Source organism: Charadrius vociferus, unplaced genomic scaffold (genome assembly GCF_000708025.1).
Source record: "Charadrius vociferus isolate BGI_N301 unplaced genomic scaffold, ASM70802v2 scaffold877, whole genome shotgun sequence".
NCBI classification, from domain to species: domain Eukaryota; kingdom Metazoa; phylum Chordata; class Aves; order Charadriiformes; family Charadriidae; genus Charadrius; species Charadrius vociferus.
In genome coordinates this window covers 315,870-328,382 of record NW_009649116.1, presented here as the reverse complement: position 1 = coordinate 328,382, position 12,513 = coordinate 315,870, and the positions used below count along the sequence as shown (strand labels likewise).

Sequence of the window (12,513 nt, the reverse complement as noted above, 5' to 3'; positions counted from 1 at the left end):
GGCCTCCCCAGGGCAGAGCAGAGGGGGAGGATGACCTCCCTCCACCTGCTGGCCACACTCTGCTTGATGCCCCCCAGGATGTCATTGGCCTTCTTGGCCACCAGGGCACATTGCTGGCTCGTGGGCATCCTGTTGTCCCCCAGGACTCCCGGGTCCCTTTCCACAGAGCTGCTCTCCAGTAGGTCAGCCCCCAACCTGTACTGGTGCGTGGGGTTATTCCTCCCCAGATGCAGTACCCTACACTTGCCCTTGTGGAACTTCATCATGTTCCTCTCCACCCAACTCTCCAGCCTGTCCAGGTCTCGCTGAATGGCGGCACAGCCTTCCGGTGTGTCAGCCACCCCTCCCAGTTTTGCATCATCAGCAAACTTGCTGATGGTACACTCCATCCCACATCACACACATGCGTGATGCCAGGATGGGAAGTGTCCCTGGGGGCGAGGAAGGGACAGGTCTGCCTCCAGCAGGCACCTGCCCCAACAGGAGACACACCCAACAGTAATTTATCATAATTTAAAAAAAAAAAAAATCAGTAGAAAACCAGCATCAGTGTCTGACACTGACTTAACTCTCACAGGTGCCCCACAAGGGACACTTCACCCCCTGGTGCTGTGTCCCCTCTGCCCCGCAGAGCACAGGGACCTCCGCTGAGCTTTCGGCACCCAGCTCGGTCGGTGGCAGCTGCTGGAGCTTCATCGCCACAGCTCAAAAGCAGGTACGTGCGATTTGTGAGGGTTATGGTCTGAGAAATCCACAACAATTTATTGTCTTTTAGACAATTATTATATCACCCAATGACCCCTCCCCACCCGTGAAGGGGAACTGGGGACAAACAAGGAAACACGAGGGTTTAAATATAAATATATTTAATAGACTAAGACTAAATCATTAATATTAATAAGGCTAAATAACTGGTACTGATCCCAATACAACTATCAAATAGTGATATCAAATACTCAGCCCGTTATCTCAGTAGGAAGCTGTGCACTCCCAGCAGAGGACAGCAAATGTGGGACCCTGTGCGCGCTGCGGCTTCAGGAGGAAGGCACTGGAAAAAGAAGTTCTCTGGATGGCAGCCATCAAGGAAGAAAGAGCATTTTGCAGCCAACTTTCTCATTTCTATTGAATGTGTCATTCATTGTAAGAAATAATCCTGTTGGCAGCTTGGGCCAAATGCCCGGGTCTCGCTCCTCCTCATCCCCGCACCTGGCGAGCTCGAAAATGCTAAGACCTTGAAATTCACATGCCACAGCTGGCTATAAAGTAGATATTTTCAGAAATTCAGACATCGGAGTCTTCTAAAAGTGCAGTTTTCCCAAACATTAGAAGATACATTAGTCCTGTGGCGCTCAAACCAGGACAGTGAGAGAAGGAAGATAAGTTTTGGGGTGGTCCCAGCAGGAGAAAGAACCCCACCCCATGCGCAACACAAGGTCCCAGTCCAGGCAGGCACACGTGTCTCCCAACTTGTGAGTTCATCCCACCGTGTCTCCCAACCTGTGAGTTCATCCCAGAGCTGGCAGTGAGTTTCTGCTGAAACCAGGAGCAACCCGGACCAGCAGTTAAGGGAAGGACATCTGCACATCACCCTGCACTGGTGGAAGAGGTGAAGCTGTGTCCTCAGCATGGAGAAGGTCCCTTCTCTACCAGTCTGTCAAATGGTTTCCATCAGAGCAGGGGCTTGCTGCAGACATAAGGCCGTGACAGTGTGCAGCTTGAACTCCAGAGATCATGGTCGTTCAGGAACACACAAGGTTGTTGGCCCTTCACTGGGATCCTGCAAGAAGCCGCAAGGACACTGCTGGTACCATGGCGTTAGCGGTTGTCCCCTCAAGCACCAGGAGGAGACAAGGGCTGCCTGCAAGGGACAGCCCCAGCAGACACGTCCCACCAGGCCCCTGCCTGTCCCACTGCAGGACAGTCTCCCCACAGCCCTGGCTCGCAACAGGACTCACATCTGGTTGAAGTCGCTGCCATCCACCCACTCCAGGCGCTCGCCCCGTCCCTGCAGCCCAAGCCAGTAATCAATATTGCCCTTGACGCGCGACAGAAACTCCTGGGTAGGAAAGAGAGAAGCCAACAGTTGGGAGCTGCCGCCAGCCCCACGTGAGCCCCTGTCCCAGCCCCACATTGGTCCCTGCTGGCCCCACACCACTACCACCAGCCTGGGGCTGGCAGCAGCTCCCCCCCCACGCCTGCTCCAACCAGCCCGGCCAGTGGTGTTGGTCCTGCTCTGCTCGGGCTCCAGTCGAGCCCCACGCATGGGGACACGCGCCCCGTGCCCCACGCCGCACCTCGTGCCTCCTGCCCCCCCAGGCCCCAGGGCACAACCGCAGCTCTGCCCCTGCAAACACCTCTCGCCTGCCCCAGCGCCAACCCCGGGCTCTGCATCCAACCACGGCACCCCCACGTAGCCACAGCAGCCCCTCACTCACCATCTCCCACTCCCTCTTGAGCACAACCAGTGAGGCCCCGCGCAAGGAGCACTGCTCCTGGCTCCAATCCCAGCTCCCCTCATCCCTCGAGAGGTAGTAGCAGACATTGCGGTACCCGACCCAGTCCTCGGGACAGGCCAGCACCAGAGCTGTAGGCACAGCCGGATCCCCTTCATGTCTTCCTGTTGGAGAGGGAAGGGGAGAAGGGGAAGAAGGTGAGAGGATTCGGCTCCAGGGAGATCGGGGGACACAGCTCCGTGGGGCAGGGAAGGAGGCGGCCGCTCCACCCTTACCTGATAGTACACCAACAGCCGTGGCCAAAGCCACGATCAGAGCCACCAGCATGACCAGCACCAGGACACACACTGGATGGCATGTGCACCACGTGCCTGGAGGAGGAAAAAGCCACTTGCAGTGAGGATTATGCTGTCCAACGAGATGGGGATGAGGGCCACTACAGACCACCCGACGAGGACCAAGGAGAACGTGAGGTCTTTCCCAGACATCTGGAAGAAGCCTCACGCTTGCCAGCCCCACTCCCTGTGGGATGACGCTGACACAGAGACGCTGTCCCCCCTCCCCTCCCAAAAGGCCACATTGGGCATCGGCAGCCTTCCCCGCAGCCAGCTTCTGCTCTCCTGACGCTGCACCATCAGCAGCCTCGTAATGTCACACTCATGGTACATCGCAACACTAAACCAATCCTCCCCATCCCTTTCATCCCTCACATCCCCTTAAAACTAAAACCCTGGGTGTTTTCTTCCCTCGACCTGCCCTGCACTGACCCAGAACTCTTCTGCCTGTCCTTGTGCCTGTATCTCCAGACAGCTCTGGGAGGGGGGATCCCCCTCTGTCCTGGAGACACAGGGGCTCCTCGGCGTTCCCGTTGCTGGAGCCGAATCCGTTCCTCTCCTCCATGGCGTGCTGAAAAGTACAATCACTTGTTGCTCTGCTTTGCTCACAACGGGCCGGATCGCGCGTCCAAGGCATCAACGCCGCTGGCAATGCCTGTCCCGAGCCACGCTTGGATGTGGTTCTACGATCCTCTTGGGAGATGGCAGAGAACATCAGGCAGTAGGCAGGGATGATTAATGACTAATTTTAGCGGACGGGGCCGTGCCCGGCGTCCCCAGAGCAGGTGAGACGGTGAGGTGACAAATCCAGTTGGATTCATTACTGCAGACTGAACCTGCAAGAGGAATAAAAAAACCCCATGGACTTTGAACATAGAAGAATGGGGAAGTGATGGAGAGGATCCAGTGGGTTAAGCGTCTAATGGGAGGAGTGGGAGAAGGGAAGGACAAAGAGGAAATGGAAACTGTTCAGAAAGCAATTATTGCATATCCAAGGGTCATGTGTATTATCCAACAATATGTACACTAGGAGGAGAAAAAGACTCTAGCAAATAAACAAAAATTGAAAAAGATATTAAGAGATAAATAAAAAAGATACATAAGCAGCATAAAATTTGAGGTTTGGAAGGCGAACAGAAAATGTATAGAATTAACTTAAGATAAAAGAAAGCAAAGATACAAAAAGTGCAAGCAGATAATGAAATGAAGATGATAGAAATAGACTAATTCAGAGTATATCCCTAGCATATGTAAGAAAAACTCTGCAAAGAAAGCAGCAGGTTTTCAGGGTGAAACAAAGGCAGCATGATACTGTGAGTTGGTTCAAGCCCCGTTTCTCATCTCTCTGGTTTTACTATTACTGAAAGGTTTAAAACAATAAAGCAATTGGCAACTCTTGTTTTTAGACAGTTTTCTCCATTTACAATATACTGGGAAAAAGACAATCCTGCTTTCTCCATCTCACAGCACAGCTGACACCAAGAGAGGTAAATTCACAGTTTTCCCACAACCTTCCACCTTTCCCAGAGTGATCCAGGTGAATTAAGAGTAACTACATATCATCCTTAGAAGTAACTACATATCATCCTTAGCAGACACTGCAAGATGCTCAGACAGCTGCCTCTTCCAGTGTCATTCCACCTCCATTTTGAACAAGCTGGAAATTGGAAAATACAGGAAGCACTGGGTTTGAAGAGGTATTTACAGTTCTAGACAGGATGCATTTGCACTTTGAGGCAATACTACTGTCAGTAAGATGGGAAACATAATTTGGGCATAGTTATGCTTGGTTTGTTGTGGATCTCAAGTCATTGCATCAGTGCCATTGAAATTGTGTTTCCACTAGGTTTGTTTCTTTACTATGGCTGATATTTTACTGCCTTACTTCCATTGATGGATGTCTCCTATCAACTTACAGCCTTCATCACTCCTAAAATTCACATTGTTGGCTTCTACTCATGAGCTCTCAAACAACTTGACAGAAATCCTGGGATGAAGATGACTCAAGTTACACTGGGGTAGATTTAGGATGGATATTAGGAAAAATTTCTTCACAGAAAGGGTTGCCAAGCATTGAAGGAGGCTACCCAGGGAAGTGGTAGAATTGCCATCCCTGGAGGTGTTTAAAAGACGTGTAGACGTGGTGCTGAGGGACATGGGTTAGTGGTACCTTGGCACTGCCGGGTTAATGGTTGGACTCGATGATCTCCAAGGTCTTTTCCAACCTTAATGATTCCCGGATTCTGTGCCAATCGGTGCAATATCTGGGCTGTGACTGTGAGTCTTCCTGAGCAGGGTCTGGGGAAGGAAAGGTCCATCTCGCCATTGCTGTTTGCTATTTAAAAGTGGTTTTTGATGGCACAGTCATCAGTAAAACATTTTTGTGCATCCACCACCCCCCCAGTATATCTGTATCTATTTATTTATAAATCATATATATGTTCTACTGTACTAATGTATTAGGTACTCTATAAGACATACATAGGCAGTAGAAATTAAAAATGTAGGTGGTAAAGATGAACAATATTTGAAAACCTTCTTTTTATTTTACTGTATTAATGGTACAAACCCCCTTCTTTGCTCTAAATATACCATTAATTACCTAAAAATACCATTAATAATAATAATAATATTTTGTAGTGAGGGCTCTGTGATTGCCTACACGTCGTTAGTTTTGAAAATCCTGGCTTAGCACTTTGTGACACAGCCATCCGCAGGGCTGCTTCTCAGTCCAGTTTATTTCGATACTTGGTTTTAATGACTGTCCCTGCTGAAAAAAATTCCTCACGCAGATGCGTAGGTGCGAATGGTAGTGTGTTGGCTGCGCTTACTAAACCCCGATACTCAATTTTTGACCCATCCACTGCTTAGGCAAAGGGTTTTCTTGGCTGGTGAATGTCCACCTTCCCCAGTGTCAGCCAGTTGTGCTTGCAAACCCATTGGAAGGTGTTGCTTTTTTGGGGTTTTAGCAAATGCTCTCTGCATAGCATGTGTTTCTTTCAGAAAGCAATCACTTTCTCAGTCGTTGAAATGCCACCATCACCTTGGACGATATCTGCGAGGTAGCATACTACCGACAGCAACGGGTCATCCGCAAGTTTGCGGTGCTTGTCTTTTTGTAAAATAAAACTCCTTTAAGTTCAACAGCTCTTTTGAGCCTTTTGCTGCGAGATAATGGTGGTACAAGAGATTTTCATGATTTCTCCTCATCTCATCAGAACGTATTCTAAAGAAATCATTTACTGTTAAGAATGCATGAGAAAATATACATACAATGAAAATCAATATAAGTTCAGATATTTCCTTCGTGCATCCCGATGGACTGTCTTGCACACCCCACCTTGGAGACCACTGGCTTAGAACACTGAAGGGAAGAATGATCTGGGTGTCCAGAAGTCGTCAACACCTGGGTCGGTACAAGTGACATCCCCCTCTCTGGATTGGTCTTTTTAACATTCATGACATCTTCGGGTACGTTTCCAGCTGTGAATCTTGCTCGAACTCAAGTTCCCACTTTGATCTGCTTTGGAATGACTTTGTGCAGACCTGCAAAGCTCTCAGGTGCTATTGACGATGTCCGATTTCTATAACCCACGCCACCGATTCAGCAATACCTATTTTAAAGTCATTGGGACAAGGCATGAGACGAAAAACTTTTGTCTGCTGCTTCCCAGTGCCAGTTTAATTGGCCGTTGTCCTCTTCATCTGGTACATGGATGCTTAGCCTGGGAGATGGAATCACATACTCGGCTCTGTTACCTTGGGACTTAATCGAGGGAATCTTTCCCTGGTGGGACTGTGCTGTGCATGTTTACTGCAAAACTCATGATCTAATTTCTCACGAGCACTGTGATTTTTTTTGCATAAATGGCAGTGAAGTGTGGAGCATCCTCCGGATCAGGAGTTACAGGTCTGCTCTCACCAGAATCTGAAAATCCCTGTTCTGTGGAAGGGAAGGGGATCGTGATGTAGCATCTCGTTTAAATGCTTGGGTGAAAGCCTCTTCTCTCAAGGAAGCCGTAGTAAATGCTAGACACGGGCCTGTTGGAGCAGGGCCAGAGGAGGTCACAAAGATGTTGTGAGGGCTGGAGCTCCTCTGCTGGGAGGAGCAGCTGAGAGAGTTGGGGGGGTTCAGCCTGGAGAAGAGAAGGCGAACAAGGGGAGACCTCAGAGCCCCTTCCAGTGCCTAAAAGGGCTCCAGGAGAGCTGGGGAGGGACTTGTGACATGGGCATGGAAAAGGGCAGGAAAGATGGGGACAGACTCTTTATCACGGCCTGTAGCGATAGGACAAGGGGTGATGGTTTCAAACTAAAAGAGGGGAGATTCAGCCGAGAGAAAAGGAAGAGATTTTTTTTACACTGAGGGTGGTGAGACACTGGCCCAGGTTGCCCAGAGAGGTGGTCGATGCCCCATCCCTGGAAACATTCCAGGCCAGGTTGGACAAGGCTCTGAGCAACATGATCTGGTTGGAGATGTCCCTGCTCATGGCAGAGGGATTGGACCAGATGGCCTTTAAAGGTCCCTTCCAACCCAAAGTATTCTGTGATTCTGTGCTGATGGGAGGCATTCTTCCTCCAGTAAGTACAAGTTGTGACTCCTGTAGGACAGATTTATCGCTCTGCCAGCGGCAGTGCTGTAGTCATCCCCTTGGGCTGTAGGATGGGCAGAGAAGCCCAAGTCTGCTGCCTGCAGCCTCGCTGCCCCTGGCCCCTGCTCTGAGCTGGGGGAGGAAGGGGAGGGAGGAGCTGTGAGGGAATGGTGTGGGTTGAGTGGCTCTGGGTGCTGGTGCAGGTCCTGGATTAGCCCCCGGGTGGCCTTTTGCTGAGTGCAGGGCTAGTGCCTGGGGCCTTTGGCTTCCCCGGGCTGGAGCCAAACCCTTCCTGTCCCTGAAGGCACCCCCCGCCCCAGGTGTGGAGACAGTGACTGTGAGACTGTAGAGAGAGGGCACGAGAACTTGAAAAGATTTATTATTAAGAATATTGTACTATTATTACTTATTCCTATACTATGTGTTTCTACTTCTACGATACCTATTTGCTGCCTAAATTCTCCGCTAATTCTATTCCCACCCCCCTCGAGGTCCAACCCCGTTGTCGGCAGTTGCGGTATTTGGTCCGCAGGTGCAGGTTGGGCAGTGGCAGCGGGTTGGAGCCTGGCCCAGCAGGCTCTCCGTGCTGCTCTGTGGGATGACCTCTAAGTGAAACGTTACCAAAATGCATCTTGCAATTGGAATAAACTGGTGCTCTGTGCCCTCACCCCTTTCTTGGGTTGGGTTCCTCTGCTCTTCTTCTCTACAGAACCTTTAGAACCCAAAGCAGGAAACTCCCTGATGTTCTCTCAACCTTTTGTCAGGGTATCAAGCTGGTCCTCTGAGTTGGAGGAGCACAACTGCGGGAACAGTGACTTTCCATTTATGGGCAGTGAAATTGTAAGGGACCCGTCGCGTCAGCCAAACGTTGCTAAGCCCATGGGGCCTGATGGGCTTCTCCCACAAACACTGAAGGATCTGGTGGATGTTCTGGCAGAACTCCTCTCGATCATCTACCAAAGGTCATGGGAGCCTGAGGGGTTCCCTGCTGACTGGAAGCTGACCAGCGTTCTTCCCATCTACAAGAAGGGTGTGAGGGAAGAGCCAGGGAGCTACAGAGCTGTTAGTCGGACCCTCTCCTCTGGAATAAGCCCCGCTCTGGGATTTCAGTAGCGCTGCTTCTGTGGTGGCTGTCCATGTACCCAGGAGATGCTCTCAGCTGTCAGCAGGCTCTCCGTGCTGCTCTGTGGGATGACCTCTAAGTGAAACGTTACCAAAATGCATCTTGCAATTGGAATAAACTGGTGCTCTGTGCCCTCACCCCTTTCTTGGGTTGGGTTCCTCTGCTCTTCTTCTCTACAGAACCTTTAGAACCCAAAGCAGGAAACTCCCTGATGTTCTCTCAACCTTTTGTCAGGGTATCAAGCTGGTCCTCTGAGTTGGAGGAGCACAACTGCGGGAACAGTGACTTTCCATTTATGGGCAGTGAAATTGTAAGGGACCCGTCGCGTCAGCCAAACGTTGCTAAGCCCATGGGGCCTGATGGGCTTCTCCCACAAACACTGAAGGATCTGGTGGATGTTCTGGCAGAACTCCTCTCGATCATCTACCAAAGGTCATGGGAGCCTGAGGGGTTCCCTGCTGACTGGAAGCTGACCAGCGTTCTTCCCATCTACAAGAAGGGTGTGAGGGAAGAGCCAGGGAGCTACAGAGCTGTTAGTCGGACCCTCTCCTCTGGAATAAGCCCCGCTCTGGGATTTCAGTAGCGCTGCTTCTGTGGTGGCTGTCCATGTACCCAGGAGATGCTCTCAGCTGTCAGCAGGCTCTCCGTGCTGCTCTGTGGGATGACCTCTAAGTGAAACGTTACCAAAATGCATCTTGCAATTGGAATAAACTGGTGCTCTGTGCCCTCACCCCTTTCTTGGGTTGGGTTCCTCTGCTCTTCTTCTCTACAGAACCTTTAGAACCCAAAGCAGGAAACTCCCTGATGTTCTCTCAACCTTTTGTCAGGGTATCAAGCTGGTCCTCTGAGTTGGAGGAGCACAACTGCGGGAACAGTGACTTTCCATTTATGGGCAGTGAAATTGTAAGGGACCCGTCGCGTCAGCCAAACGTTGCTAAGCCCATGGGGCCTGATGGGCTTCTCCCACAAACACTGAAGGATCTGGTGGATGTTCTGGCAGAACTCCTCTCGATCATCTACCAAAGGTCATGGGAGCCTGAGGGGTTCCCTGCTGACTGGAAGCTGACCAGCGTTCTTCCCATCTACAAGAAGGGTGTGAGGGAAGAGCCAGGGAGCTACAGAGCTGTTAGTCGGACCCTCTCCTCTGGAATAAGCCCCGCTCTGGGATTTCAGTAGCGCTGCTTCTGTGGTGGCTGTCCGTGTACCCAGGAGATGCTCTCAGCTGTCAGCAGGCTCTCCGTGCTGCTCCGTGGGATGACCTCTAAGTGAAACGTTACTGAAGTACATCTTGCAATTGAAGTAAAGTGCTGCACCAGCACAGAACAAGGATTTTGGTTTATTCTTGCACAGCTGCGGTGCAGCACCACGCTGTGCCTTGGGCAATGCCATCCTCCCACTGAGCATCCCGGAATTTCAGAGTCAATGCTGTATTTTTCCTTTCCCATAGGGACTTTCTGAGTATCGCCAGCAGCAAGTGGTAAACGGCCACTCTGCTCCACCGCTGCCTTTTGCTGACAGCAGGGAAGAGCCGCAAGTGGCACATTTACCTCCCTGGAGGGCGACATGCAATGGAAAACACCAATGTGTAAAATTACTGCTGCAGGGAGGAGATTCACTCCACTTTTGGGTGTGAAAAGGGGGAGTTAAGCCTCCTACATCCCAAGCACAAATGCAGGCTGGGCAGAGAATGGCTGGAGAGCAGCCCTGAGGAGAAGGACTTGGGGGTGTTGGTGGGTGAGCAGCTCAACACGACCCGGGAATGTGCGCTGGCAGCTCAGAAAGCCACTGGCACCCCGGGCTGCATCCCCCTCAGTGTGGCCAGCGGGGCGAGGGGGGATTGTGCCCCTCTGCTGCGCTCGGGGGAGACCCCCCTGCAGTGCTGCCTCCAGCTCGGGGGGTCCCCACAGCAGAAGGACACGGAGCTGTTGGAGCGGGGCCACAGGAGGCCCCGGAGATGCTGGGAGGGCTGGAGCCCCTCTGCTGGGAGGACAGGCTGGGAGAGTTGGGGGGGTTCAGCCTGGAGAAGAGAAGGCGAAAAAGGGGAGACCTCAGAGCCCCTTCCAGTGCCTAAAGGGGCTCCAGGAGAGCTGGGGGGTCTCTGGATCAGGGAGGGGAGCCGTGGGACAAGGGGGAACGGTTTTAATCTTAAAGAGGGGAGATTGAGATGAGATATCATGCCCCGAGAAGCTGTGGCTGCCCCATCCCTGGAGGTGTTCAAGGCCAGGCTGGACGGGGCTTGGAGCAACCTGGGCTGGGGGGAGGTGTCCCTGCCCAGGGCAGGGGGTGGCACTGGGTGATCTTCAAGGTCCCTTCCAACCCAAACTATTCTGTGATTCTATGATCTCCCCTCTGCTCTCCCATCACTATGGAACCCCCCAATACTTTGTATTTTTATCATCCCCGCAGCAAAGCTGCCGGCGTTGGAGGCAGCATCGTACGCCCCAATGCTTGACCGACGAATAAACTGGAGGAAAAAAGAAAGAAAAGAACTCTGAGATCGTTAAGAGCACTATTAAGCATGACATAAACCCGAAAAATTAATGCAAAGCTTTTATCCCTGTTGTTTATTTGACTCGGCAATAAAATCTAACAAGCTTCAGAGAACTCTCTTACTTTCACAAAATGTTCCCGAGCGCTTACTCCTACACCAGGGCATGAAGGAATAAATAATTAAATTTAACTCTACTTGTCAAACAAGCGGGATTGCGGTTGGAAATCCAGCTGCTGGCGTCGCACAGACACGGTATTAATCTTTTTTGGGGGGTGATGGTGGGGTTTTTTTTAGGGGGGTGGTGGCTGCTAAAGCTGAAATGTTCCCGAGAGCTTCTGCTGGGGCTTGGAGTGATTTAGGCATTCGATGTGTCGAATGAAATGATAAAAATAAGTCCCTAAAATGGCATTTAGGGCTCTGCAAGAGGGATGTTGTTGCTCATCAGTGAGAATGAGGAGTGGCTGAGTGTGGCCAGGGATGGGGGGTGTTCCCAGAGAGGGGGACACCCCTGAGCCCCCCGGGGTGTGGGGATTGGGGACCCCCATCCCTGCCTGCGTTTGAGGGAGGAGGAGCTCATCGGTGTTGGGAAGGGGGCACCCCACAAGCCCCTGCCGTATAGGGGACCCCATGAGCACCCTGGCACATGGGGGTACCCCGCCTGTGCCTGGCATGTGGGGAAGGGGGACCCCACAAGCCCCCCGTCATATGGGATGGGGGGACCCCCATCTCTACCCTTGTGTATAGGGAGGGGAGCCCTCATAAGCCCCCAGACCCATGGGAAGGGGTGCCCCCATCATCGCCATGTACGTAGGGAAGGAGGACCCCCATCCCTGCCCTGTATGTGGGAAGAGGGGACCCCATAAGCACCCGGACCCACGGGGAAGGAGGACTCCACCCATGCCCTGCAGATCAGGCAAGTGAGGACCCCACAACCCCCCTGACCCATGGAAAGGGGAACCCCCATCATTACTGTGTATATGGGGAAGGGGGACCCCCACAAAACCCCCAACCCATGGGAAGGCAGACCCCAACAAAGCCCCGTATATGGGGGGGGTGGGAACGACCCCCATCCCTGCCCTGTATATAGGGAGGGGGACCCCATAGGCCCCCAGACCCATGGGAGAGGGTGTTCTCATCATCACCATGTACATGGAGGAGGGGGACGCCCAGAAGTCCGCCGTCATATGGGGAGGGGGGACCCCCATCCCTGCTCTGCATATGGAGAGGGGGGACCCCATAAGCGCTCAGGCCCATGGGAAAGGAGGAGTCCACCCTTGCCCTGCGTATCAGGCGAGTGGGGACCCCACAACCCCCCTGACCCATGGGGGACCCCCATTAATGCCCTGCATACGGGAAAGGGGGACCCGATACGTCCTGTCTATACGGGGAAGGGGCGCCCCCGCCCCCTGTATGTGCGGGTGGGGCCCACCAGGCCGCTAGCACATCGCGGATTCCCCACAGCGCCGTGGCCCCTTTAAGAGCCGGGAGGCGGGGAGGGAGGCGTGGCCTCCCGTGACGTCTC

The 12,513-nt window shown here is 52.4% G+C and overlaps 2 protein-coding genes across 2 annotated transcripts in view; one reads left to right on the top strand and one right to left on the bottom strand.

Moving 5' to 3' along the window:
- Positions 1–1,951: 1,951 nt before the first annotated feature.
- LOC104289406 (C-type lectin domain family 2 member B-like) lies at positions 1,952–2,780 on the bottom strand. Its single transcript, XM_009888340.1, has 3 exons — positions 2,729–2,780; positions 2,436–2,617; positions 1,952–2,056 (listed from the first exon to the last, which is right to left on the bottom strand). Exons 1-3 carry the CDS (start codon positions 2,778–2,780, stop codon positions 1,952–1,954), a joined length of 339 nt encoding a protein of 112 aa, XP_009886642.1.
- Positions 2,781–2,809: 29 nt separating this feature from the next.
- The window catches only part of SRSF4 (serine/arginine-rich splicing factor 4), a 22,727-nt gene continuing 13,023 nt past the window's right edge, over positions 2,810–12,513 (top strand). Inside the window, exon 1 of the mRNA XM_009888339.1 lies at positions 2,810–2,921. Within this exon, the coding sequence (XP_009886641.1) occupies positions 2,810–2,921 (112 nt within the window). The remainder of the gene's footprint in view (positions 2,922–12,513) is intronic.

Excerpts from the sequence above, each read along its gene's own strand:
- LOC104289406 (XM_009888340.1), bottom strand. The coding sequence starts at position 2,780 with ATGCTGGTGGCTCTGATCGTGGCTTTGGCCACGGCTGTTGGTGTACTA. Across the intron at positions 2,618-2,728 it reads GGCTGTTGGTGTACTATCAG|GAAGACATGAAGGGGATCCG; the intron begins GTAAGGGTGGAG and ends CCTCTCCAACAG. Across the intron at positions 2,057-2,435 it reads TCAAGAGGGAGTGGGAGATG|GAGTTTCTGTCGCGCGTCAA; the intron begins GTGAGTGAGGGG and ends TTTCCTACCCAG.